The 25,341-nt window shown below is 42.8% G+C and overlaps 1 protein-coding gene across 1 annotated transcript in view; it reads left to right on the top strand.

The window, feature by feature from the left end:
• The window catches only part of LOC146785573 (lysosomal amino acid transporter 1 homolog), a 111,334-nt gene that overhangs the window by 37,102 nt on the left and 48,891 nt on the right, over positions 1-25,341 (top strand). The window contains exon 2 of the mRNA XM_085634747.1: positions 25,137-25,266. Coding sequence (XP_085490873.1) covers positions 25,137-25,266 — 130 coding nt within the window. The remainder of the gene's footprint in view (positions 1-25,136; positions 25,267-25,341) is intronic.

Here is a 25,341-nt window from a genome sequence, read left to right as displayed (position 1 = left end):
GCAAGAATAGTTTTCCAGTATTGCAAGCTGTAGTCTGGACAAGAGCCTTCTCTCATTCAAGTTTCAGTCATAAAGTGGACATCTAACTGAGAGTTGTCTATAAGATCAAAAATATAAAACGCATGTTTGTGTAGAGCATGAACATTAATTAAAGCTGCATTTAACATGGCCTGTTCTTCCAACCTGCCCTTCAATACCCTTACTCCAGTATTTAAAGAATGTAATGGGGGTGTACATTTCAGACAAGTGGCTGGGCCCATGCAGTTCATTAAAACTGGGTTACATATGCTCATATTAGTGGCCCTCATGCCTAGCTGCTCTGCTGTTGTGTAAGTTATCCTTGTACTTACTCCTGGGTTAAAACCAGCGTATAGATTGGCGCTGGCCGTGGACGACGCAGACAGGCGCAGAGTGTTTGCCTTCGGCGCCCAATGTGCGCGACCATCTTAATGTAGGTGGAACTCATCTAGCCCGCTGGAACACTAGAGTGCAAACGTATTAAAAATGGCACCTCTATGTGCCGCGGTCAAGAGCCCAACTTTCCAGCAAAAAAAGGACTTTCTTGAAAGTAATACAACTATTTTAAGTGCTAAAAAACAACTTTCAAGACAAATACAAATTGAACACACGCTTGAAGATGGCCGACCTCCCTCCCCAAATAACAGCTTCAGATAAAAAATTACAACCTGCTATTTCCAACCTATTGCTTGAATGGGTCGCTTGTCTGCAGCCAACTTTATGTAGGTGGAACTCACCTAGCCCGCTGGAACACTAGCGCCCTTATGGGTACTTAAGGCTTACTTAGTGACTTACTCATATCTGAAGGAGAGCCCTAGGGCTGTCAAAAGGGGTTATTTTAATAGGTCAAATTTGCAGTTTAAACCTGCACAGGCAGGTTAGTGGTGGCAGGCCTGCAGTCACGATTTGCTTTGTCACTCTACTGGTGATGCAATGTGTGGTGCGGTCCATTAGTGACCTTTAACTTGCAGGCCATGGGTACACATTGTTCCATATATTCGAGATTTATTGGTAAGTTAAATATGTAATTTAGGAGTACAGCCAATTCGATATGTTTTTCGGATTTATCACATACACTGGAAACCAGTGCCCCAGTTTGCAGCGTCCATTAACCAGCAAAACAAAATCTGACTAGAACTGGGGGTGACTATGCTAAACGGGACATTTTCCTACAGGCACCAATAAAGATTGTTGCCCGTGCACCACCAACGCTAAAGCCAACCGTAGAGGTTTTTATAAATGTCATGTAGCGTGCAATAGATATGCTTTGTTTCTTTCTTTTCCTATGAAAAAGTAAAAACAGGTAATTCTGGATAGGGCTTCTTTAATTCAGGCTGAATAGTTAAGTATTGGAAGACTGTATGACATATTACATGGCAATTGAATTGCACTGCAGAGTATGAGTGATTGACACCCTCCAATGTCCATAGTGTAAAGTTGTTTCAGTCATGTGTGAGAAGTGATCTCCATGTCACAAGCTCAATATTGCTTCGTTGTTGTAGTGGTGAGGGTCTTGCAGAGGCATTGAAAGCCAGGAAACCCACAGTATTGGGCTAACTGTGCCCATGCACACAATGTAACCCAGTCATATCCTTAGTTTAATTCGGGTTTGCACTGAATACAGTACATGTGGGCTCCTGATGCCTGGACTTTAAACAGGGGTGTGGAATTTTATAAAATATCAACTTGTCCATAGTGCACGTTGATTCAAAAATCTACTTGTCCTGTACCAAAATCCACTTGTCCCTTTTGTGCCATGTAATACGGCAACAAATTATGGCAGTATCTCTTTATATACAAGCTCTGAAATGGCCTCTGATTAGGCCAGGGCCCCTTCCATAGTAGGGTTTGAATACTAGCAATTCCCTTATGTTGCCACGATAATTGTGAAAAGCGTGCCTGAGCACTCTTTATATCAACTTGCTAGATAAGAAGAACAAAATATATGCATAAAATGTTAAATGAGAGGAGCTAAACTAAAGAAAATAAAAATAACATTTTCTTAGAGCTTTTGAAAGCATAATTCAAGTTAACTTTTTAAGTTGAACCTAAACAGGCTTGTTTCTACTTTGAGGGGGACTTACTCCTCCCATTCTTTGGATTGGCTTATCTATGTGTCATTTAAAAATGGTAGCCTACAAATGGCTAATGGTAGGTGTGTATCCAACCTTTTCTAAGAAGTTCACTCCCATGGAGTATTGCCGCGGGAGCAAGCAGCGATGCGCACATAGTCCTTGTGTGCAATTCTGACCTGGGAGTGCTGCCGAAGAGTGCTTGTTGTTGTTTTGTGCTGTATTGAAGATTGTGTCCCCACAGTCCCCTGGCTCTCTAGAAGGGGCGCTGGGCATGCTCTTCTTGCAGTCTCCCCCGCTCTCAGTGGGGGCTTTCACATTCCTCCCCCACAGTACCCACACTTCCAGTGGACCTCGGAGCTGACCTTTGTCCCTCCCTCTCTTCCTCCCTCCCCTGGGCTTACTGCCCCCCATGCAGCGCGCCTCATTCTGACTAACCCTGTGAAATTGGTATCCTCTGCATCACTGAGCAGGTAGGACACGCTCAGCACCTGCGGGAGAACTAAGAGATCGGTGATGCAGCACAGCCTATTGCGTCTGTTGGAAGCAGACACAGGCAAGAGAGGGGGCATATGGGGCCTTGTGCTGAAGGGGAAGCCGGAGTAGACTGTGGAGCAGAGTGGGGAGGGGGTAGACTGAACATTATTGTAGGAGGGGAGGGAACCCCGGACGCGGGAGGGGTGCTTATGCTGCGGGGGCTACAGGCCTCCTCCCCGGAGTAGGAGGTTCTTTAACTGGCGCCGATTCTTTGCGGGGTTGTACGGACTGGAAAGGAGACTGTGAAGCCCAGGCATATTTAGAGAAGCGGGGAGAGGGGCCCGCTGTAGCAGGCACCATAGGGGGCTTGGGCCTGGTCGATTTCCCACATGACGACGAGGACTCAAGGGTACAGGAGGCACAGAGGGGTGCATGGCATTGCACGACTGGGGTAGGGGCGTATGTCCCGGGGCAGTGGTGGATAGTGCCAGGTATAGGGGCCTTGGACCTGGTGGTAGGAGTCCTGATAGAGGGGGCAGAGACCCCGGTACAAGGTGCAGGGTGTCCCAGTGCGGCATGCGTCAGCAAATACGTCTTGGGTCTGGTGCAGGGTGCAAGGATTCTTCTGGTGCTAGGGAGAAGGGGGTGTGGTTTGAGCTCCTGGTACAGTTCTTGGTACACCATTTACTACAGGAAGTTTTAGGGAAGGAAGGTTTCACTGGTACACACGTCCCCAGATGGCCCTGATATGTGGGGCAAAGGTCTGTGGTCTAAGGGAGATCTGGTAAGCTATGCTGCAAGGTGGACATACAGGGCCAGGTTTCAGTTGTCACTTGTCAATCAGTGCTCATAGCATGTTAAATACTCACAAGTATTAGTTGCAATCAATGCAAACCACCTTTCAAGTTGTAGTGCATGCATTCCAAGAGTATAGAATGTCTCCTTGCATTAATGATGGGTCAGATTGACCCGAATGTGGACTGCACGCGCAGCTCAACGCAACAATAGGCTCGGGTTGCAGGCAAGCATTGTTTGGTGACGTGACATGTCTTACCTTTCTGCTCTGTGGCATAAACACGTGATAACATAACATAGTATAACATGACATGGTATAACATAACAAAAGATAGTATAACATAACAAAACATACCAAACCATAACTTAACACAACACAACACAGGACAACACAACACAACCTAGCTTAACACAACATAACACAGCCTAGCCTAACACAACATAATACAGCCTAGCCTAACCTAACACAACATAACATAGCCTAGCCTAACACAACATAACATAACCTAGCCTAACACAACATAACATAACAAATTATAGCATAGCATAACAAAACAAAACCTAGCATAGCATAACAAAACATAGCATAACACAACAAAACATAGCATAGCAAAGTACAATAAAACATAGCATAGCATAACAAAACACGACAAAACATAGCATAACAAAAAACAACAAAACATAGCTTAACAAAGCATAGCATAGCATAGCATAACAAAACATACCATAGCATAATAAAACACAACTTTCAAGTTGTAGCGCGTGCATTCCAAAAGTATCGAATGTCTCCTTGCATTAATGATGGCTTAGATTGACCCGAATGCGGACTGCACGTGCAGCTCAATGCGACAATAGGCTTGGGTTGCAGGCAAGCATTGTGTGGTGATGTGACGTGTCTTACCATTCTGCTCTGTGGCATAAACACTTGATCACAAAATATAGTATAACATAACAAAACATAACAAACCATAACCTAACAAAACAAAACATAACAAAACAAAACACAGCACAGCACAACACAACAAAACCTAGCCCAACACAACATAACACAGCCTAGCATAACCTAATACAACATAACGTAGCCTAGCCTAACACAACACAACATAACAAAACAAAACATAGCGTAGCATAACAAAACATAGCATAACACATCAAAACAAAACATAGCATAGCAAAGCACAACAAAGCATAGCATAGCATAACAAAACACAACAAAATATAGCATTGCATAACAAAGCATAGCATAACACAGCAGAACAAAACATAGCATAGAGTAACAAAACACAACAAAACATAGCATAGCATAACAAAATATAGCATAACAAAACAAAGCATAACATAACAAAGCATAGCAAAACAAAACATAGCATAGCATAACCAAATAAAGCATAGCATAACAAAAAATAACAACATAGCATAGCAAAACAAAACATAGCATGGCATTACAAAACAAAGCATAGCATAGCATACCATAATACAACACAACATAGCATCACAAAACATAGCATAGCATAACAAAACAAAGATTAGCATAACAAAACACAACAAAACATAACATAGCATAGTATAGCAAAACAAAACATAGCATAGCATGACAAAACATAGCGTAACACAGCATAACATAACAAAACAAAAAACATAGCATAACAAAACACAACAAAACCTAGCATAGCATAACAGCATAGCATAGCAAAACAAAACATAGCATAGCATAACAAAACATATCATAGCATAACAAAACACGAACAAAACAGCATAGCATAACAAAACACAGCAAAACATAGCAAAGCATAAGAAAATATAGCATAGCAAAACACAACAAAACATAGTATAGCATAACAAAACCTAGCGTAACACACCATAACATAACACAAAAAACATAGCATAGCAAAAGACAACAAAACATAGCATAGCATAACAAAGCATAGCATAGCAAAACAAAACATAGCATAGCATAACAAAACATATCATAGCATAACCAAACACAAACAAAACGGTATAGCGTAACAAAACATAGCGTAGCATAACAAAACACAACAAAACATAGTATAACAAAACATAGCATAGCAAAACACACCAAAACATAGCATAGCATAACAAAACCAAACATAGCATAGCAAAACATAGCATAAGAAAACATAGCGTAACACAGCATAACATAACAAAACTCAACAAAACATAGCATAGCATAACAAAACATAGCATAGCAAAACACAACAAAACATGGCATAGCATAGCATAACAAAACACAACAAAACAGAGTATAGCATAGCATAACAAAACACAACAAAACATAGCATAGTATAACAAAACAAAACAAAACCTAGCATAGCATAACAAAACACAACAAAACATAGCATAGCAGAACAAAACATAACATAGCAGAACAACACACAGCAAAACATAGCAAAGCATAACGAAACAAAGCATAGCATAACACAACACAACACAACAAAGCATAGCATAACAAAACATAGCATAACAAAACACAACACAACAAAACATAGCATAGCATAACAAAACATAGCATAACACATCAAAACAAAACATAGCATAGCATAGCAAAGCACAACAAAACATAGCATAGCCTAACAAAACACAACAAAATATAGCATAGCATAACAAAACGTAGCGTAACACAGCATAACATAACAAAACACAAAAAGCATAGCAAAACACAACAAAACATAGCATAGCATAACAAAGCAAAGCATAGCATAGCAAAACAAAACATAGCATAACAAAACACAGCAAAGCAAAACAAAACAAAGCATAGCTTAGCATAACACAACACAGCATAGCATAACAAAATATAGCATAGCATAACACAAAGCATAGCATAGCAAAACACAACAAAACATAGTATAGCATAACAAAACATAGCGTAGCATAACCAAACACAACAAAACATAGTATAACAAAACATAGCATAGCAAAAAAAACATAGCATAGCATAACAAAGCATAGCATAACAAAACATAGCATAGCGTAACAAAACACGACAAAACATAGCATAGCATAACAAAACATATAGCATAACAAAACAAAGCATAGCATCACATAGCAAAACAAAACATAGCATAGCATAACTAAACATAGCATATCATAGCATAACAAAGCATAGCATAGCTTAGCATAACAAAACATAGCATAGCATAACAAAACACAACAAAAAATAGCATAGCATAACAAAACAAAACATAGCATAACAAAACAAAGCATAGCATAACAAAACATAGCATAGTATAACAAAACATAGCATAGCAAAACACACCAAAACATAGCATAGCATAACAAAACCAAACATTGCATAGCAAAACAAAGCATAGCAAAGCATAGCAAAACATAGCATAGCATAAGAAAACCTAGCGTAACACAGCATAACATAACAAAACACAACAAAACATAGCATAGTATAACAAAACAAAACATAGCATAGCATAACAAAACATAGCATAGCAGAACAAAGCATAGCATAGCATAACAAAACATAACATAGCAGAACAACACACAGCAAAACATAGCAAAGCATAACGAAACAAAGCATAGCATAACACAACACAACAAAACATAGCATAACAAAACATAGCATAACAAAACACAACACAACAAAACATAGCATAGCCTAACAAAACCTAGCATAACAAAACATAGCATAGCAAAAAATAACATAGCAAAGCATAGCATAACAAAGCATAGCATAGCATAACAAAACATAGCATAGCATAACAAAACATAGCATAGCATAACAAAACATAACATAGCAGAACAACACACAGCAAAACATAGCAAAGCATAACGAAACAAAGCATAGCATAACACAACACAACACAACACAACATAGCATAACAAAACATAGCATAACAAGACACAACACAACAAAACATAGCATAGCATAACAAAACCTAGCATAACAAAACATAGCATAGCAAAAAATAACATAGCAAAGCATAGCATAACAAAGCATAGCATAGCATAACAAAACATAGCATAGCATAACAAAACATAGCATAGCATAACAAAACATAACATAGCAGAACAACACACAGCAAAACATAGCAAAGCATAACGAAACAAAGCATAGCATAGCATAACAAAACACAACACAACAAAACATAGCATAGCATAACAAAACATAGCATAACAAAACACAACACAACAAAACATAGCATAGCATAACAAAACCTAGCATAACAAAACATAGCATAGCAAAAAATAACAAAGCATAGCATAACAAAGCATAGCATAGCATAACAAAACAAAACATAGCACATCATAACAAAACATAGCATAGCAAAACACGACAAAACGTAGGCCTGAGACATGTTTTAAATGGCTACTTTAATTGGTGGCACAATGAGTGCAGCGGGCCCACTGGTAGCATTTAATATACAGACCCTGTGCTCAGATACTACCATGTACTAGGTACTTACAAGTAAATTAAATGCACCAATCAGGTGTAGGACACTTTTGGCATTCTTTATTCAGTGAACACAAACAGTTTTGTACTGGTTAGCAGTGGTAACGTGCACAAAGTCTTAATTCCAACAAAAACTAATTGACAGAACAGGAGGGGTGAAGGCAAAAAGGTTGGATAAGACCACGCCATGGATGTCTGCTAATAACATAATATTACAATCACCTGTCCAAATTAAAAAAAATAATATGCTAGCTAATCTCGCTTGCAGGTCTGAAGTTAGGGAAGCAAATAAGCATTTTTACGTCACTCCACTTTGGAAAAATGCCAGAAATATCCACTACTGTTTTTTACAAAGTTTAGTGCACATAAATATTTAAAAGTTGACAATGTATTTCTAACAGCAATACTCTGTTCTATAGTACTATTATTTCGCCACCATTTTCTCTTTGCATTCCTACATCACTTTATAGATGGTTCCTGCTGCTAAACTTGTTTTCATATCCCCAGGGCCGGACTGGCCGTAGCGGGCACCCAGGAATCCCCTGGGGCAGGGGCCGGGCAGTGTTTAGGTCTCGCCTGAGCCAGCGCTTTAGCGCTGCTCTCGCAAGAGCTTTTGTAAAAGGGGGATCTGGAAGTGCAAACTAGTGCTTTTCAGGCCTCCAAATACAGTGCATGTGCGCCGGGCGCGAGCAGCATTTGGCAGCCTGAAAAGCACTGCCTGATCACTTTCGCGGCTGATTTGATGTCCTCAGTGAGCCGCACGGCCACTGAGGACATCAAAGCGGCCGCGAAAGTGCACACCATTTGCCACCCCCTTCCAGCTTGTTTACTTTTGCCACCATTTCTCGCAACACAGGTGAGGAAAAAAGCATTTTCATTTGACTTTCGACGTCCCTCGTCAGTGCTTGTTTTAATTTGCTTTCACTACGTTCTTTAACTTTATTCTGCCGCACTTGCACCTTTCTGTTGTGCACTCGGCACCCAAACATTGTTTTTTTATTTAAATTAACAACCCAGCACGCTATTTAAATTAATAACACCGTGCACTCGACAATGGCGCCTGGCCCTGCAGCTCCTCCCACCCCCGGATGCCACGCTTTACAAGTACAATTAAACATTTTAGTATTTTGCTTTGACTTTAATACTGCGCACTCGCACCTTTCTTGTTGTGCACCTAAAAGTAGACTTTTTATTTATTTAAATTAACACGGCGCATGCTCAACAATGGTGCCCGCAGCCTGCCTCCGCCCCCTCTCGCCCCCAGGCACCAAACATTAGGTTACATATTCAGTATTAAAAAAAACTCTGCTCCCGAAGAGTTTGAGATCAAGGAGAAAGCCAATAGTAAAGGTGTGTTGGTTTTCTTTGTAATCGTTCCAAACCAGATGAGATCTCTATTTAATGGTAGTTCAGCTGGGCTTACGTAGCAGCCTGCAAAGTCTGCTTGTATCCTGCTAATATCATGTTATAATATTGTGAAAATAGCTTAACTGGTTAAATACTTGCTACGGATGGCTGTGGTTAAACTCTGCTCACAGGTCAAAATCATAATGACCCAGAACGTTTAAGTGTTTTCTGCAGAGCATCACTTGTTGTATAGCGCGGACTTTACCCGAAGGTGTCAGAGCGCTTCACAACAGGAACAGCAGTGTTACATGAAGAGAAATTTACAAGTGGGCATGTTACAAAAGTGTTGATCGTTAAAACAGCCTGTTTAGAATATAAAGTTAAATAGTAGATTAGTCCATGCTCCTGGGGCGAATTGTTTTTTTGTGCATTGATCTTTTTGCGTACTCCGCTTTGTTTTTACATCCAGGACTACCAGTATGCGAATTCTTTTTTAAAATAAACTGGTTAGGATTAGCTAGTTGCGCTTGGAATAGCGAAGGGTGAACGATATATTACTAGATAATCTGCTCACTGATGTCGCATTCATTGGCAATACCATGTTATCCTTTGATTAGTATTGGACTGGCGTTTCGGTCAAACGTGTACTGCAGGTTGAAAGGGTGGTGTAGGCGGGGCCGGGTCACAGCGCAGCGCGCGCGGTTGTAGTCAAACCAGAATTTGATTTGCAACTGCCTACCTCCTCCCACCATCGGGCTCCTTTTAATCATATGGCCAAGCCAACACAGAGAACCATCAGTTCTCCCCGCGCTGTGGTGCACTGCACCGCCGCTAAATCTCCCATTATTACATTGATCCTTAACTACCGTCAACTTGAAACTTATTCACAATACAACTCAGAGCATACTATATCGTCTTCCAATCCCCGGAGCATGGAGGTGAAGTACACTATTCAGGAGCTGTAGTCAGAGCTTTAAGTGGGATGAAAAAACTGGGGGGGCGGTTCTCAAAGGGGCGTGGCTCAGAAACACCTACGCCCAAAAATCTGTGCTTGGCATAGTGTGCCTCCCGACCTGTATTTTGCTGTTTCTGTCATTGCATTCAGATATATGACACAAGTAACATCAAACCTACAAAAAGTCACGACTATTGACTTGGTTGTTGCATAAGAAAAATTAAGCTGCAAGTATGGCTGGTACATAATATAGAACAAGCATTTGCAATGCAATAGGTCTCGCATTTATACGAGTTTGAGCTATTGGCATTGTAAATGACAATGCTTTTTATCTAAGTTTGTTTTTTTTAAAACATAAATAAAAGGCACTGTCATTTACAATGCTAATAGCTCAAACTCTCGCAAATGCGAGACCTATTGCATTGCAAATGCTTGTTTTAAATGGTGTAAATCCGTTCAGAAGTTGCTGAGAAAATGAAAAAATTAAAGTTTTGATATTTAGAGGTGCGGTGGATCCGCAGACCCTTCCGACCACGAGCTTTATTCTAATTGGCTGCCAACACTCCAAACCAGGAAGTGTTGGCAGCCATCTTGTGACTTGGTAGAACCGAGTCACAAGAAAAGAGAAAAATAAATGTGGAAAACAAGAAAAGGGGGCAGGGTAGAAACACCCTGACCCCCTAGGCCTTCTCAGGGGGTCCCACAAGGACCCCCAGGGCCCAAAAAAGCATTACATGTTTTATTTTTTTTAAATCGGCTGAATTTGCGCTGGATGCGCAAATCTGGCTGAGAAAATAAAAAAAAACGAAGTGCGCTTCGGTGTATTGAAGCCTCCGGGTGGGCCAGTGGGGGGCCCCAATCCCACCCACACTGCCCCGGGGACCGCCACCTCCCCGGGGCTGTGCATTGGATGGGAGGGGGGCCGCGTGGCTCCCCCCTCCTGGAGCCTGTGTTGGCCCTGGGGACCCTCACGCCCCAGGGCCGGCTCCTGCAGTGACCCGGGGTGCCCACCTCGGGACACTGCTGTTTGCTATGACAGGGCGGGAGCCGGCTCCCGCCCTGTCATAGCAAACTGTGGTTTGGGTTTTGAAAGCGAGAGGAGGAAACCTGCTCTCGCTTTCAAAAATCAAACCACATTGCTTTTCCACATGGGGAGCTGCATGTCAGCAGTTCCCTGTGTGGAAAAGCAATGCCGGCTCCCGCAAGGGGCGGGGAGCCAACAGGGACTGTGGGGGCATTGGGGCTCCCCCCCCCCCAACGGTCCCCAAAGAAGTGGCCAGGCCCCGTGGGATGGGGTCCCCGAGGCCAGAAGTGGTCCAGGACTTAATCCCCTAACTTAAAATGCGCCACATGGCGCATTTGCACACTTGTCTCATCAGACCCCGCACCCTCCCTGTACCACTGTGCAAACGTGCCCCCCCCTGGTGGGTTTTAATTTGGGGGATTAAGTCCCCTTGAATCCCGAGGGTCCCTGGGGGCCAACTAGTCCACCAGGTACCTCCTAGTAAGCACCAGGGAGCTGCCTTGCAGAGAGGTGGTCCAAGGCCACGCCCCCGTTTTACATCACTATACAACGCAGCTCTGTGGCGCTTACTGGAGGTACCTGGTGGGCTAGTTGGCCCCCAGGGACCCTCAGGATTCAAGGGAAGGGGAATTAATCCCCCAAATTAAAACCCGCCATGGGGTGCGTTTGCACAGTGGTGAAGGGAGGGGGCGGGGCCTGATGGGACATGTGTGTACTTATGCAATCACTCCACCAAAACCCAAGCACTTATAAATGCATCATGCACTCTAATCATCCAGTCACTACCCATGCACTCATGGAATGACCCATGCACAAACTCATGCACTGTTACAATACCCTGAGCAGTACCCATGCAGTCCAGCCATTGCCCTGTCACTACCCATGCACTCCTCCAATCACCCAGCGAGCACCATGTACTTGTCCAATCACTCTGCCAAAACCCAGGCAATTATAAATTCACTATGCACTCCCCTTGCAGTAATCTAATCTTCCAGCCAGTACCTATGTATTCATGGAGTGACCCAGGCACTAACACATGCACTGCTACAATCTCCTGTGCACTACCCATGCAGACCTCTAACCACCTACACAGTACTGATTCACTCCTCCAATTACCCAGGTTGTACCCATGCACTCCAGAAATCCCTCTGTCACTACCCATGCACTCCTCCAATCACCCATCCAGCATCATGTACTTATCCAATCACTCTGCCAAAACCCAAGCAGTTATAAAATCACCATGCACTGTCCTTGCAGCACTCTAATCATCCAGTCACTACTCCTGTACTCATGCAATGACCCAGGCACTAACTCATAGCAAATACAGAGGAGGTAATGCTCATTACAGGGGTACCCCAACGCATAGTGTTCCCTAGTGTATGTAGGTGTTTTCACTGTATTCTAAGTTTCTTTTAGCATAGCAATGGCTCTGGTCCTGGTTAGTCAGAGTCAGTTACCACCAGTACCCATCACTAAAATGTTGGGGGGTACAGGAGGACTTTCTGCTCCTTTGTTAGTTCTTTCTGCACATCTCTTGCTTCTTCCTGCATTTTTCATCTTTCTTGACTTCTGTTGTCTCTTTCTGCATTCTTGTCTTCCTCTTTCTTCACATTTCCTAACTTTGTAGGCATAGTTAGAAATTAGCATTTAAAAAAACCCATTGAAATTCACTGAAAAAACCTAGGTTTCATTCATGTTATAGTTAGAAATTAGCATTTAAAAACCTTAGAAATGCACAGAAAAAAACCATAGGTTTCAGGGACGTTATAGTTAGTTGGACATTTCACTCGTACAAAACCATAGAAATTCCCCCGTTGTAGTTAGTTCAGCTAACTATAACTCGCGCCCCCGCAATGCACTGATGATGACCTCACATATTACATCATTCATGACATTGTCAGTGACATCACTGATGACATCACTGATGACATCACTGATGACATCACTGATGACATCACTGATGACATCACAGATGACATCTCAGATGACATCACTGATGATATCACTGATGACATCATCCACGTGAAAATCTGATTCATCTCCTCATACTGTAATATAACCTTTGATACACCCACTGTACTATTTACTACATACACACTCACTGATTCCTAAGTCTACATACACATCCACTCATTCACCCATATAATCACTCATAGATGTAGTCACTCATCAATACAACACTATCATAAGCACTCCTACATCTATACATACACTTACACACCACCACTCAGCCAGAGTTACTCACACACCTAGTCAGTCATGCAAAGAATCAATCACACTTCCATTTACTGACCTATACAGTTATGCACACACCACATCAGGTATTCAAACAGAAACAAATGCATACTTAGTCTTTTCTACAATCACTGCTACAAGTACACACTCATCCATGCAGCCACTCTCACAATTACTGACTCTCATGTATAGTCATTTATATACTTCAACTTTCACATACACTGCCTTTTTTATATATGTAGTTACTTGGACATGTACTGCAATATAACAAGGGTACCCCTAATTTAGTTTCCTATATCGGGGTTTTAAAGCAAATATTTATGAATTAATATAGGAAACATATACTAACAAGGTGCGGTAATATACAAACAAACCACAGAACAAACTTTTTAGTCCCATTGACCAAGTATGACTACAAAAAGACTGATTTCTATTTATTGCTTTATTTCCTATTCCTATATATTTTTGCAATAGAAAGTCATTTCATTTTTCTCAGGATTTTATAATTTCAAAAAACTTTTTCTATATCATTGTACATTATCTCTGAGTCTTTTTTTGCAAATATTTAAAATATTGTATCATTGCATATTTGGTCAAATCATTATATTACAATTCACATCAAACAAAAAAGGGGTTGTTATTGAACATGGCTCTATTCAGTCTACGAGCGTTTCGGCGTTCAGCCTTCCTCAGGTAGCCATAATTTCTTAACTCCTATAACATAATAAGAAAAGAAACAAACTATAATTGTTTGTATATACCAAATCTCTCAAGTGCACATTTCATTAAAAAAGAAGAAAACAACTACATAAATCCTATTCATATATACACTTCTATACATATTATTTACAAAAAAAACACAATCCATCTCCAATTACGCTGTCAAATCCAAAATGTTTTGTCGGTCATAGTACATGGCCTACTATGAATATCTCTGTGGCCATGTATTCGTATGCTGAAATTGTCCCCTTTGTCAAAATTCCAAGATTTGTCTACAGAATAATTATATATATGTAGATATGATCAGTACATTGTCATATCTACGGTAAAGATAGCCTAAAAGAACCGTAACAGTATTCATACCCAGAAAAGCCATACATAGCAGGGGTAGACATAGAAACTGCCTACCTTATTTATGTCAATCCTGCGTTTCACGATTTAGGTTCGCGTGGTTGAGCTCAAGGTGTACAGCGTAATCCTGTCTTTATCGTGAAATAGTCTCAATCCTTCCCAACGTATCTATAAGCAAAACAACCGAATAACCATATTGAGTATTCCTAGCCCTTTTTAAACATAGTAAATCCTTCGACAATGGGGATGAAATTCGTTCATATCCCCTTTGCTACATTTGTAATCGTTTTAGCGTGCTGCTATAGTTACCTCTACTTTATAGTGTTCCGGGTTTCAGTTTGAATGAATGCAGTGTTCTTCCTATTTCCTTAAGGTGTCTTGTTACTTCGTTTCGTGGGTCGGTATCTCTATGATTGCATGATTTAAAATGTGACTATTGGGCAGACACAAAGCAAGTGGTCCAGATCTATCTAAAATGACAAAGACAACCAAAAGAGAGAGTAAGTGAACCCTCCATTGGGGTGGGACCCGTTGCAACAACCCATACAGGTATAGTATTTTTCCACTTACTAATGGACGCAGTTGTAGTTCGAGTGTTCGTCGTCTAGCCGTTCCCACCGAGTTTGATGCGTTTAGCGATACACTCGCTTTTCAAAGATATAACCACGCCATCTAAAGAGAAGCGCATATAATTAATGCTGCCCTCAAACGAACTCGTACCGAGAAAATGTCTCTCCAAACGATTCGTTTAGTATTTATTGAACTATCTACAAACGCGATCCCATTACACTTGGACATGTAACATTACTTGGACATGTAACATTGAGACAGCTATTCTCTCACCACCACACAATACACACACTCACACTCATACAGCTGTTTCCACATGCACTCTTGAACCCATACACAGAGTGAATTAGCAACTCAAACATCTATGCACAGACTCAGACACCTCCCACGCACCCACACACACACCCAGGCACCCATACAGCTACTCAGACAACTAATCAACCCATATAGATCCTTAATTAGCTACTCCCCAACCCATGCAACCGCTTGCACACCAACTGACAAACTAAACTGTGTGAATGTCTGTATCAGTCATTAACCTGTGCATTCAGTAAGACACATGTAATCACTCACTTAAACAGTCAGTCACACACCTACTAAATCCTCCATCCAGACACTTATACACCCACTCATTCTTCAATACACCTTGGCATATATATAAAACATTTTTAAACTGTATAGAAACACACATTCACTGGATGATGTCATCAGTGATGTCATTTGAGATGTCATCAGTGATATCACTGACCATGTCATGAATTATGTAATGTGTGACGTCATCAGCAGTGCATTGCGGGGGCGCGAGTTATAGTTAGCTGAAATAACTATAACGGGGGAATTTCTATGGTTTTGTACGAGTGAAATGTCCAACTAACTATTACGTGCCTAAAACCTATGGTTTTTTCAGTGAATTTCAATGGTTTTTTAAATGCTAATTTCTAACTATAATGTGCCTGAAACCTATGTTTTTTTCAGTGTGTATGTATGTATGTATATATATATATATATATATATATATATATATATATATATATATATATATATATTGCAGATTTATGCATATATTTTAACTTTTTTGCTAAATTAGACTATGATCAGCTATAAAATATGAACATTTTTACCTAAGTGTCTACCCAAAGTATTTTTCGTAATCTCTTTAGCAGCATTACGTTTATAGGAAATTGTCTAATTAATAATAATGTCCTGGATGCCTCTTTGTAAGTTAGATATTAGAGACCTCTAATGAGTAAGAACAGATTCATCCTGACCGTATTTCCCTCCCTCTTTGCCATCCTTCTTTTGTTTCTTATTTAGATTAAATGTGAGGATGTTTCAGTATATCCTAGCGTGGCCATTGAAGTCAGAATCTTCTCTGATCGCACTGTTATCTTTAAATGTCATTTCTGAAGGTTGGTCTATAGGAATGCTCATCCCGGTTTAGTTTCATAACAAGCGTAAGTAAGGCACTAATTCCTGCATTTGATTGCTCTTATATTTTGTATCTTGACAAGCGTACCATGAGACTCATTGAAAATATTCAGCTCTCAGAGCTCAAGTGTCCTCTTAAAGAAAAAGACTTCTCCAAGGGACCTCCATGGGTTTTCTACTAGAAGAAGCATGAATATTTCTGGATCAAAGAGCCAACCTTGAACTGAAACCAGAATTCTAAATTGGTTACACATGCGGGAAATTATCTGGTAAAAGAACTGGACGAAGCAGGTCTCTGTAACGCCCAACTTTCTATCGCTGTCCCCCCCCCCCCCTTTGTCTTAAATTAAGCTCTGAACATTACTGTATTCTAATAAGAGATAAACACTGTAAGAAATTGAATTATGTGAGGTGAGTGACTACACACCTCAAGGAACAATAACAGCCCTTGTCAGGGTGTACCCTCAAAGTCATGAAATTAACATGAGCTCCCTAGTAGCTATGGCACAGAGCAGGCAGACTGAACTTACTGCAATGTTTAAAGTATCTATGCCGTACCAAAACACTAATAAATCCAAAGTGCACAAGAGGGAGCATGACCAGTCCTTCAGGGATCCTCTCAGGTCATAGAGAGCATGTCCAATCTTCTCCTGATCTTTTGCAGGTCATGGATGCGTTCTGAAATGGGTGCCTGTATGTGCCAGATTTCTGCCTGGCACTAACTAGTGGGTGGGAATGACCCCTCTGCATGCCCCAAACTTGAGGTAAATGTTCCTGCGGTCAACCCTACACACTTTTCCTCTTTTAAGTGTTCTATGTGACCACAGCACACCTATCAAGCAGAATGTGACACTGTAGTGACAAAAAGGATGCCCATAACACCCACCCTGCATATTCAAGGGAGTCATCTGTGTCCATTCATGTCAGTATATTGTTTGATCCTGGGAGGTATTTCACACCTATTCACATTTGTTCAAGGCTAATTACTGGCTTGCAGATGCTAGAGAGCCTATACAAATTAACCTTCAGGAACTCGAGGAAAGGAAAATTGTACTTTCTAAAAGTTTTGTTTTTCCTTAATGTTTATTAAAAATGAATCCTCATGATAGATGGTGTGAGGGCTTACAGGGGGAGAGTTAAGGGATCAGTAATGCACTGAACCGCGGGGAGTGGCTAACCGCCAGCGAAGATGGCCATTCACTGAATCGGCTTCTTTCTTTCACTGCCTGAATCCTATTCTATCCATTAAAATATCCAGCAGCCATGGCGCTAAATATCAGCTACCTGACCCCCACTACCTGCATGCCACGCTGCAAGTTACTGCGGAGTACTTGTATGGTCTGTCGCTTGAGATCAGAGGTGAGGCCTTGATGATGCGGTGCGGCTGAGGCCTTGAGGGGGCAGGTGCCTCGGGTGACGTGAAAGCTGCCGGCGACAAAGTGCAGCTGACACTTTGGGGCCCCCACCTCAAAAGATAGTGGTTGCAGCTGAGCATGGTGAAGACTGTCAATCGCCCGATGCCAGATTTATAGGCTGAGCAGCTCGCAAGAGCTGCAACCTCTGCTATTGCTGCTGCTGGGTGGGGACTGGAGCCGGCGGCTGTGGTCCGCAGAGGGACTGGAGCTGCCCCTGTCTTTTGATGCATTCCTGCACCGTACCTGAGCTGGGGAGGCCAGATTGGCAGTGGCGGTGGGGTTCTGGCAGGGACACTACATTAGTGTGGGCGGAGCCCGGAGCTTGGACCCGAACTGGGTGTACCCCACTCTGCAACCAGGAGGTGAGAGCGCACAGGCTTCCTTATGTTTAGGATGGTGCCCAGGCCTTTTTGCCCCCCCACTGCACTGATGGCGGCTGCACGCCACTGCCAGCCACCTTGCAGTGCCACTGATGCCCTGTTGCGGAGGCCTGACTCTCCCAGCTGGGATTACTTGATATGGCACCCGGAGCACGTATAAAATTGGAGCCATCAACTGCGCTTCCGCTGTCTGCCACTGCTGACGACCTGAACCAGCACAAATCAGCCGCCACACAGTGGCACCTTATAAAAGCGCTTCTTTCTCTGAGCATCAGGGCTTATCCATAGACTCTCCTCTCATCAACGTGAAGCTAACTGCCTACATCCGCCTTATGAACTGAGGCAGTGGATAGGGCTGAGCGGAGGGACGCTACCTGAGTCCTGCCATATTGGGAACTACCTGAACAGTAGAGTCTCTCTGCACAACGTACTTAACCCTACACAGCTCACTCTGAGACTATTTGTCCTGACTCCCGGTTACCTGGATGCGCTGAGTTTCAGAGGGCCCCCCCCTTTTGATCATACTTGAGGAGCCTTTACCACTCAATAGGAGGGGGCCATGTGTCACCACTGGCAGAACCCATTGCATGAGGGCATAATGCTGCCTCGGGTTGCAGGAATGAACAAGGAAAGCCGAGGGTGAATGTAATTTTTCGTCCGTGTAGGTAGCGGTGAGTACTCAATTCTCTTCCCTCCACCTCTTCCTTGCCTTTATGGGGATGGCCGCGTTGTGGAGGGAGGCGAGGAGAGCCATTGGAGATGACTGGTGGCAGAGGTACTCGCACAGTCCACCAAACTTGAGAAATGTACTCAGCCAAGAGAGTGCGGGTGGCACCAATGGCAGAAGAGTAACAAGATTCTCAAATCAGGCCCTCCCAGCATAGGCAAACCAAAACAAACGTTATGGTGGCGATACTGGGGATTCAGGTGACCCTTGAGGCCAAGATTGACTCAGATTCACCTGAGATTGGCCTTGTGCATGCGGACCTCTGCTACATGGGGGCCCATGTCAAGGAAGCTGAAGACTCAATTGTCGCATTAAAAGTGGACACTATGGTCTTGCAACTCAGCTTTAGGAACCTCCCAAATCCTGGAAGCCAAGTTGGAAGATTTCGAGGGCAGGCCAGGAGAAACAATGTCCGCAAATGGGGTGCCAGAACACCTGGAGGACAGGCGGTAGATTTATTCATAGAGAATCTCATACTGAAACAGCTGCAGCCCCATGGTCTCTCTAAATATGTCTGTTGAATGAGCCCGCAGAGTTCCCGATGCTCCTCCAAGGCCGGGTGCGCCCCATTGTCACTTAATAGCCCACAATTTGAACTATCATGATCGAGATGCTATTCTCCAGACCGCCCGTTGTATACCACCAGTCAAATTTGAAAATGCCTTGGTCACCTTTTTTCCGGACTTCAGCCTTCGAGTACAACAACTGCGCCGGTCCTTTCTTGAAATCAAAAGAGAACAGAGAGACCGCAAGATCAAGTACTCCATGATATTCCCTGTGAAACTGCAAGTGGAAGCAGATGGGAAAACCCGGTACTTTACCACCCGTGAGGAGGTTAGTGCCTTGCAGAAGGGTTGGAGAGTGGTGGGGAAAGCAGGTCCCATCCCAAGAGGCTGCAAACCGGCAACGATACCTCAACTGCACCATAAGATGAAACAGGCTAATAGCTGTGCCACAAACGAAAGTAACTACTATACTGCAAAGAAGGTGGGGAGAGGCGCCCTCCAGAGTATATGAGGACCTGTTATCTTTCTCTATACAGATGCTTACAGTGGTAACATTTACTTGCTTTGTTTGGGAGGTGATAGGGTGACATCTGGGTTCTGACCACATCCCTCTCTAGTTTGTTTCATGTTCAGTTAGGGGTACCGGCAGTTCTAGGTCCGTCATGCATTGTGTCAGGCAGGGGGTATTATGTTCGGGTTTCTGTTGACTTGTTTGTCCTGCTACATGGTGGGAACTGTTGCACTTTTTTCGCCTTATGTCCTGGAATGTTAATGACCTGGATGACAAAATCAAGCATGGGGTTGTACTGCAATACATCAAGCGTCACTCCCCAGGTGTTGTGCGCCTCCAAAAAACACACTTGGTAGGCTCCACTTGTAGGTCCATGGACAGATGGGGGTATAAGATGCTCGCACATGCAGGGTACACTTTGGGTTCCAGGAAAGTGGAAATACTAGTTTGAAAATCATTGCCACTCACATATTGCAATACATGTTCAGACACAAGAGGTCAGTTTGTAGCTCTTACTGGTAACTGGGAGGGGACAACTCTGAACATAATTAGTGTGAATGTCCCTCCACGAATGCATGACCTTGCACTCCCAGCATTGAGCTTCCTACTGCTTAATCGCCCTGTAGGAGAATTATTTGTGGGTGAGGACTTTAATATAACCCTCAGTGATGTTGAGGACTGTTGGCTCCCTCAGCTGGTGGTGCCCCCAGGTCGCCCCTTAGCAGATTTCCACTGGGCCTTGTGGAAACGTAGCTCACACTTTATCCCTTGACCCAGCAGTACACTTTCCGCTCTTGGGACCATGGTAGCCTATCTCTAATTTATTTTATATTTACTTTAGCTTATTGGCTCCCTTGACTTTGCGACGTCTGACACTTGTCCAGAGGAAACTCTGACCAATCACCGCTTTGGGCTGTTTATGGCGTAGATACTCCCCTAGAGCACCGGGAGATCACGCTCAATCCCTTGCTCCTAAAAATTCCCAGTGTTCGGGAGGGACTTGTACAGACCACAGATTACTACTTCACAGAGAATGAGACCTCTGTAAACTCAGCACAGACTTTGCGGAAAGCCTATAAGGCACTCATCAAGCATTAAGGTCTATCATTAACAGTTGGCCACAAGAAGGATAGAAGGGCTGAGTTGGAGGCACTGGAGCACAAGATCCTAGCTATAAAGACTAAATTGACAGTTCCGGACCAAGCAGATATTAAACACACCCTAATACTTCCAACAACAAGAACACAGACACATGGTAACTGAGGCCACCAGAGCCTGCCGTAGGACGACGCTGCTTCGTGTCTGAGATGGGAGACAAAATGGGAAAGCTCCTAGTGTGGATGGATAGGAGGGAGCGGGTAAGCCGCTGGGTCTTGAAAATTGGCACAGAGGAAGGGCACAGGGCGACTGATAAGCAGGGAATTACTGAAACCTTTTGTCTCCGATTATGCCCAGCTTTACTCCCCAACATAGACCGATACGGCGGAAGAATCCCGCGACCTACTGGCGGATATTGCTCTCCCCACCTTGACAACTCTAACCTCATGGAAGAAGACCTCACATAGTAGGATATTGTCTGTGCTATCCAAGAACTGAACTCCGACAAGGCAATAGGCACCAATGATATACCAATAGAATTCTATAGGCTCACTGCCCACAGACTTGCCCCACACTTGTTGCGAATGCTTAAGGAAAGCAGAGATCGAGGGATCAGACATTAGCCACCACAGTTGTTATACATAAGGAGAGCAAACCACTGGACAACTATGCTTTATATAGACCGATTTAGCTCCTTAATGCCGAAGTCAAATTACTGGCCAAACTCTTGGCCTCTAGACTGATCCAAATTTTTGCCAGACTAATCCTTCCTGATCAATTCAGCTTTATGTCAGGACTGAGTACGGCTCTTAATTTTCTGCGGCCCCATGGAGAGCTCTGTCCTGCTGGCAGAATTTGGGAGGACGCTTCAGTCCTCTTGTTGGACACCTGTAAGGCTTTCAATACTGTCCAGCGGCCCTTTCTTTTTGAAATATTGACCAGGATGGGCTTCGGCCCTAATTTCATAGTGAGGGTAAGACTCCCCTACACCAGGCCCCTATCACAGTTAACTGTTAATCGGGGTACTTCTCAGGTATTTAGCCTTCAGCGAGGAACCAGACTGGGCTGTCCGCTCTCCCACCCCTCTCTCGTTCTGGAACCCTTAGCAGCCTGGATCAGGACGGATTCACTGAGCCGTGGTCTCCGATGGACTGAGGAGTTGGAGGACAGAATTTTGCTCTATGCTCATGACATCCTGCTGTATGTCGCGGACCCCCAGTTCTCAACAAGAAAGGTATGCTGTTCCCACAGGGCGGACAAAGAGATGGAAGGATAGAGGAGGGGGATCCTCCTTGTCGGAACTAGAGTCTTCACACACCCAGCAAGCTAAGTGTCATGCTTCATCATATGGACTTGCTGCTCGTCGGGCCGGCGCTGCAATGCCCGACGGGCACCCTAAAAGGGGCTCTTTAGCGGAGATCTTTAGTTCCTGCCGTGTGGTGCGTGGGTGTGAGGGCCCTAAAGAACAGTGTGGATGTGGTGCTAGTGAGTGATGTTAAAGGTTGGATAGTCCACATAAACTCTTTATTAGATTGGTAATCCACCTTCTTAAAAACAAATAGAGGGGCTGCGCTGCTGGCTCAATGGTCCAGTGGAGCTCAGCTCATCTCATGTGAAGTGGTCGACATGTTTCATGCATTGCGGTCAATACTGATCCATCGCATTTTATCAGGACCTATTATATTCAATACTATCTACACGTGGTGGTGGTGGTGGGCGAGAATGCTCCTACCTATCACACTCCTTGGATACGAGCATGTGGTCCCGTCAATCCTAGTGGTACCTATACATAGGGGATGACATAAAGAGATAGTAAACAGTCACTAGAGAAAAACTGTCTATTACACTGAACTAGGCGTTCCCTCAACCCCTCATCTCTGGTGTCCATTCCGTGATCAATCTTGGATCCCAGTGTGATCCGTGATAAGAAGGACATACTAGACAGTTAGGTGAGTTAAAAAATTCCGTCCAATAAAAAAAAGTCATAAGACCAGACAAAAGCAAACACAAAAGAGAGAAGCGTAGCTGACAATATGAACAATCATTCTGCAGTAGTACCCAGTTCTCCCTTGGCAGAATTATGCACGTACTAACCCTCTATGGTTGGTATTCGGGATATGTGATTAATTGGACGGAATCGCTAATTCACGTTTTGATATAGGCCAGCGCCTGAGTTGCCTATGGGGTGTGAAGCGCTGATAGTCTTTGATGGGTTCCTCTACCTCGGTATCTTTGTTACGGCCGACCCGGCCCTCTTCTATGAAAAAAACTTACAACTGCCTCTGACCTGACTTAAGACAAATGTTCAGCACTGGAGGACCCTACTGCGTTATTTAAAATGATGGCCCAGCCTCTTTCCTTTATGCACTACAGAATACACCAGACCCGATCCCTGAGGTCTATTCTCTGGCTATAGAGTTGGCCCTCAAAATGCTCCTGTGGGATGGGGGACCAGCACACATGGCACTGAACAAACTCATGAGGGGGTGGTATGATGGAGAGATCGCATTACCGGACATCCGGAAGTAATACTGGGCTTCTCAACTTAGGAACCTTTCATTAATGGGCACAATTCCCCGCGGACGAACCAGCATTTCGTGTGGATCAATTAGGTTTACAACCCGAAGGATACTTGCGAGCCCTCTATACTAGGTGACAACACTTGACCCTCCAGGGACCTACGGCATTCACGGTTACAATCTGGTACACTACACTTGCTGGTGCTTTTGTCTTCTTTCGCATCTCCAATTGTGTAGTAAGATGTTGGCATGAAAGGAAAGACACCAAACCAATATTTGGATCTTTGATCGATTTATTTAATACAAAAAAGACCAACAAGTGGGAAACAGGAGAACTCTGTCCGACAGGATCGCCTGGTCTCAAAGTGCTGCTATCAAAACCCCGCGACCAGAATAACCGCACAAGACATAATAAACATGTACATTCCATAAATACATTATAAGAAGTGAAAAAAAACGAAACCGCATACTACAGCTATTTAGACTGACTGCCTTATGCCCGTGAGGCTACGGTTCACCTAAGGTTTCATCCAGTGGAGCTAAGGAGGACGGTCCAGGTGCAAAAATAATAATAAAATAATAATTCATCCAACTCTAAATTGAGTGGGCTAACCAACAGTTTGGCTGACGGGGTACTCCACCATGTTTCTGGCATAGTACCATTGAAAACTTTGTTAAAGAAACATTATGGTTGTCTACTAACATTATAAACTAATACGTTTTATAAAACAAAAGAAATAAATACCAGTTGAAGGAAAAATATGGTTATGACAGAACACTTGAAAAGCATAGAAACTCCCAATATGCAACAATAATGACCCCCCTTTCTTGTGATCTCACATAACCTCACAATTTGTTTTATCTCACTAATAACAGTGCAAAGACAACTGATACCTCACAAATTGGTGTCACATGAATTCGGTTTACCAACTCTTTAATCAGAGTCTGTCATAGTGTCGCAAACGTTAATATTTTTTTTCCTAATCTATCAATCAGACATAGAAAGCCACATTGGATTCAAAAATATGATCCTCCAGTTATATTGTAATTTAACTTACATTTCTCACCTTTTTTTAAACTGTTCGAAGCCAAGAGGGATATTAGGACCGGTGACTACTTTGTTTGGTGTGAATATGTTCAGGCATTTTATTCTTTAGTGGTGGGACTGTGTTTCTATGGGACTTTGAATGGCGACTTTAACTTTTTATTATTTTTAAATGAACTGAGACACAGAGTGATGAGCTGTTCACAATCAGGGACATTAAAAATGGTTAATAATGCGAACAACTCATTAAAATAAATGCATTGTTACTTATGCTGTGAATTTATAAAATAAGAATGATGCCTAGAAAATATAGGTATTCAATTTGTTGCTTATATTTTTAATAAAAAGATATATGTAGTCTGAAAAAAATAAATGTGAGAGGTACGAACATAATGGTAAAGATAGGATTCAAATATTACGTATTCACCAGTATAACATTTACATATATACAGTACTCTCTGTGGATTTGCTTAACCGATACTAAAATTACTTTGCTAAAATGCCTCTCTCGTGTTCTCTCTAGTCAGCTTTATGTTGCCTACAAGAAAGGAAATGTCGACCAAGCCCTCTCACTTGGTTTTCTCATCTGCTGGCTGTCTGGTGATGTCACAAATTTGGTTGGCTGCTATTTGACAAATCAACTCCCAATTCAGGTAAATTTTACAAATTTGCTGTACTATGTTCAAAACTAAAATTAAGCTATGTTTGTAACCTCCTTAATACCAATG

Source organism: Triturus cristatus, chromosome 11 (assembly GCF_964204655.1).
Source record: "Triturus cristatus chromosome 11, aTriCri1.1, whole genome shotgun sequence".
Lineage (NCBI taxonomy): Eukaryota > Metazoa > Chordata > Amphibia > Caudata > Salamandridae > Triturus > Triturus cristatus.
Note: the sequence above shows the minus strand (reverse complement) of the source record. Positions and strands in the feature narration are given on the sequence as shown.